Source organism: Phocoena phocoena, chromosome 11 (assembly GCF_963924675.1).
Source record: "Phocoena phocoena chromosome 11, mPhoPho1.1, whole genome shotgun sequence".
Classification (NCBI taxonomy): Eukaryota; Metazoa; Chordata; class Mammalia; order Artiodactyla; family Phocoenidae; genus Phocoena; species Phocoena phocoena.
The window spans coordinates 61,486,486-61,490,834 of NC_089229.1; the positions used below are offsets into that span (position 1 = coordinate 61,486,486).

Consider the following 4,349-nt stretch of genomic DNA (forward strand, 5'->3'; position numbering starts at 1 on the left):
TTAAGTGTGGGCTTCATATAATGACTTCCTTCTGAAGAGTGCAATACAGAAAGGGGGTAAAAAGAGGAACATAACAGTGGAGAAACATGACAAACACCACCTCAGCCAGGTGATCAAGTCATGTTCGTAGGAGGTACCCTGAATATGATGTGAGGGGAATGGTACATCTTCCTCCTCAAAACCCATAACCCTCATCTCTTCAGAAAAACATCAGACAAATCCCACCTGAGGGATAGTCTACAAAATATCTGACCAACCCTCCTCAAAACTGTCTAGGTCATCAGAAACAAGGAAAACCTGAGAAAACTGTCACATTCGAGAGGAATCTATGGAAACGTGATGACTAAATGTAATGTGGTGTCCTGAAAGGAATTCTAGACAGAAAAAGGATATTAGGAAAAAACTAAGGAAACCTGAATTAAGAATGGATTTTATTAATAGTAATGTATTAACAATCGTTCATTAATTGTGACAAATGTACTACACTCATGTCTGTAAAAGAGGACACTGGGTATGGGGTACATCCAAACTCTCTGCATGACCTTCACAACTTTTCTGTAAATCCACGACTGTTTGAAAAAATCAAGTTTATGTTTTAAAAAGGCCTAAAGTTTCAAGAAGATACTTAGTGAGAAGTCTCCCTCCCACCCTTCATCAGCTGCTCAGTGTTCTTCCCTAAAACACTGTCGTGTCTCTTTCCAGAAAGGTGCTGTGAGGCAGCATGGTTTGGTGTTAAGAGTCTGGCCCCTACAACTGGAACGGCTGGCTCTCAATCTTGATCTCTGTCAGTTTCTAGCTGTGTGACCCTGGGCAATTCCTAACCCTCTCTGTACCCTGTGTCCTCAAAGATAAAATCCTCATAGGATTACTGGGAGAGTTCGATGTATCAATGAATCTAGTAAGCACCTTACAAGTGGTTGCTTTCATTATCACAAATAAGCAAGCAGATATATCTATGCAACAAGTATGTTAAGAAAAAATACCCAACACTTGTAAATAAGGCACACCAAAAAAATCACTAAGTGCCCTTTCAAAGATATTTTAGATCACTGGCTAATAACCCCACCTATGGGTCATTCAGGGGAAGTAACTAAGTTTGCTATACGATTTACTATTGATCAGTGCGCAGACTATAAAGTTAAGAGGTTAACTTGTAGAAGATTGATAAATAGCAAATTATTTTTGTCTGGTAGGAAAAAAAAGTTATGGTTTTATTGCCAGGTAGGAATTGATTTTTTTGTATCTATCTTTGCGATCTTATTCAAGCATTCTTTTTTCCCCTGAATGTCTGTAATAGTTTTTCATTTCTTCCTTTGATCCATCCGGCTGGTTTGCTCATTAAGTAGTTAAATAAATCTTGGTACTCACTACATATCTGTATTAGTCAAGTTTACCTTGGTGCGGATTTTACTTTGACAAATAGTAGCATGCCATACACACTGTTCCACCCCGTGTTTTGTTTTTTGTTTTTTTCACGTAATACGTCTCGAAGATGGCTTCACATGAGAACATAAAGAGCTTCCTTACTCTTGTTTTGCCACTGTATAGAATGCATCACACGGGTGTGCAGTATTTACACTCGGACTCAATTTAGCCAGTCCCCTTTTGATGGACACCTAGGTTGTTTCCACCCTTTTATTGTTGCAAACAATGCTGTATGAATAACCTTGTACACAGGCTGAGAGTACAGTCACTTAGACAGAGGTGGATGGGAAGTCAGAAGGGGCTCTAGAGGGCAAAGGAGCCTCAGGGAGGGGCCTGATTACCTAGTCCCAGCCCGGCCTATCCCTTCGTCCCCTGGCTCTGTGCCAGCCTGGCCTCCTCCTGCCTCCTCCTCTCCATCCTGAGCTCCTGGTATCTCCAGACAGGAAGGGACAGCCTTCGATTCCCTGCAGACCTGGGCTCTGGCTTCCACTGAATGCCAGATGAGGGTGCCTTGGAGAGGAGGATCTTAGGGGCTTGGGGCCTGGGGCTGGTACTATCTCTGGGCTGGAGCCACTGATGGTACATGCTCAGTACACCCTGAGGGCTCTGGTAGGGGATGAAGACCCGGGGGCCAGGGACTTCCTGGGGGAGTTGGGGTACTGGGGGAGGGGGCGGGGCAGTGCCTAGCAGCTCTGGCACAGACTTGCTTCGGGTGCCCAGTGCAGGTGGGTGGTCAGGGCACAGGGTGTGGCAGGCAGTGGTGAGGAAAGGACTCGCCAGGCTGGTCGTGACGGTCACAAGGTGGTCCAGGACACCCCCCTCCTGAGGAGACTGCACGAAGGGGAGGCTCAAGGTGGCCTGAAGTCGTTCTAGGAAAGACGGGGCGGCCTGAGCCTGGGCCTGTGCCACAAGCCCGGGCAAGGCTGGCCACTCAGGCTGGTAATGATGGCTGAGCTGCTCCACTTGGGGCCGCCGCAGCAGCTGCTGGATCCTTTGCACCGTGTCGAAGCTGTCGGTCAGAAATGCCCACTCCAGGGCTGTCTTGCCCCTGACAGGATCCACTGCAGTCAGGTCGGCACCTGGGGACAGGTACGGGGTGACATGGGGTAGGACAGGGATTGGTGACTTGCAGAAGGGCAGATTCTTTAGCAGCAGGACTGACTGGGGTTACATGCAAAGCCACAGAGTCCCATCCTGTTGCAGCTGGAAGCTGGGGCCCCTCTGTGGCTACAGCCCAGAGACGGTACCAGTCCCAGATCCCAACTTCCGGTTTAGGACTGATAGAGAAATTGGAGTCCAGCGAGGGGAAAAGACTTCACAGAGACCTACTGTGTGTGTGTGGGGGGGGGGGGCCTATCTCCAAAGCTGGAGAAGAATAGAGACCTCCTGAGCCAAGGCACTGACCAGAGGGGTGGTGTGACGTTTGCCCAGGATGGGTGGGGAGCGAGCTGTGCCCTCTGGAGCAGGTGGAGCAGGGATTCTCATGGTTCCCACTCCTGGTTCTTCTCTGCACCACCACACACCCCTAATCCTGGGCACGAGGGGAGTGGCAGTCACTCTGAGACAAAGGAGGGGGTGTAGAGCTTCCTCCCTTCTCACCCCAAACCCAGTGTGACAGGATGGGAAAGGGAAAAGCTGGAGGCTGGGGTCCCCCAGAGTGAACAACAGAGGGCAGCCCCACCTCAGGGAGTAATGAGGGCCCGAGACTCCACAGACAGTGTGGACTTCACCCCAGAACGACTCTACACGGCCACACGTCTCAACTACCCGTCACTGCATTCCTGGAACCCTGGCTCGTCAGAGCTGGAAATCAGCCCAGAGAAAGCCATCACTCTCATCTTACACTGGTGAGGCCCAGAGAGGGAAGCTGTTTGCCCACGGTCATTCAGCTGGTGGCAGAGCCGGGATGAGAACTTAGGAATCTGGTTCCAGTTACCAGCCTTCTTTGTATTAGGTTCTCCACCTGGTCTAGGTTATCCTCCCAAGCTTTCTTTTCTGGGACCGCCATTCGCAATGCAAATAGAGCTATCAATAGCTGGACTTTGTTGCTTGTGAGAAGCCCCAGCACACTCTCCTCCTCCAGGAAGTCAGCCTGGATTGATCTTCCATCTCCACCTCTCTCCTCATTGCAACTATGACAGCTGATTTAGTGTCTGGTGGGGAGGCGTGGGGGAGGGACTGGAGACCACACATCCTGGTTCAGGCCCCATGCACCTGCCATGAGGAGGGCAGCCACGCATTCGGAGCGGTCCCGCATGGCGGCCTTCATCAGCGCAGTTAGCCCCCGCTGGTCCCGGCGCTCCAGGTCAAGGCCAGCATAGTAGTTGATCAGGAGACTCACCAGAGGCACATGGCCTGCAGGGCACCAAGGGCAGAGCTTAGCTACCCAAGAAAGGGATGACAAAGCCCCAAACCCACCCTCCACCCAACAAGGCAGCATCTGGGGTGGGAGAATGTCGGTGCAAAGAGTGTGGGACTGTGGCCGGGTCTGGAGGGGGTGGAGGGTGACGGGGTTTGGTAAAGGGTGGGGTTAGCAGCCTCTCACCTGCTTGGGCAGCCAGCATGAGGGCTGTGTCTCCTTCTTTGTCCTGCTGGTTCACATCCAGGAAAGGACAGCGGCTGAGCAGGGCCACAACACTTTGGAAGCCGTGGTAGCATGCGACCATGAGGCCTGTCTGGGGGAGGGACAGCTCAGCCCCGGTGCTTTCCTCCATGAGCTCCTTGGGGGGGCCCTGTGCCTTCTACCCCACAACTGTCCCAGAGATGTTCCAGCCCCTGTGAAGACCCACTCTCACCCACTCCCTTCCTCCTGAGGACCCAGGCTGTGGCTGTTGATCCTGAGACTCTCTAAGGATGAGTGCGGCGTGGTGAGGACACAGAGCGCCCCCTGCTGCCCTGTGAAGCACCCAGGGTAGCTCACCCTC

General features: G+C 51.7%; 1 protein-coding gene across 1 annotated transcript; it reads right to left on the bottom strand.

Moving 5' to 3' along the window:
- Positions 1 to 1,762: 1,762 nt before the first annotated feature.
- Positions 1,763 to 4,091, bottom strand: ANKRD33 (ankyrin repeat domain 33). The gene is made up of 4 exons (XM_065887736.1): positions 3,971 to 4,091; positions 3,640 to 3,780; positions 2,109 to 2,504; positions 1,763 to 1,914 (listed from the first exon to the last, which is right to left on the bottom strand). The coding sequence occupies exons 1-4, from the start codon at positions 4,089 to 4,091 to the stop codon at positions 1,763 to 1,765; spliced, it is 810 nt and encodes a 269-aa protein (XP_065743808.1).
- Between the last annotated feature and the right edge of the window lie 258 nt (positions 4,092 to 4,349).

Coding starts and splice junctions, on each gene's coding strand:
- ANKRD33 (XM_065887736.1), bottom strand. CDS start 4,091: ATGGTCGCATGCTACCACGGCTTCCAAAGTGTTGTGGCCCTGCTCAGC. Junction 3,781..3,970: donor CATGCTGGCTGCCCAAGCAG/GTGAGAGGCTGC, acceptor GGTGCCCTGCAG/GCCATGTGCCTCTGGTGAGT. Junction 1,915..2,108: donor GTCTGTGCCAGAGCTGCTAG/GCACTGCCCCGC, acceptor TCTGGCATTCAG/TGGAAGCCAGAGCCCAGGTC.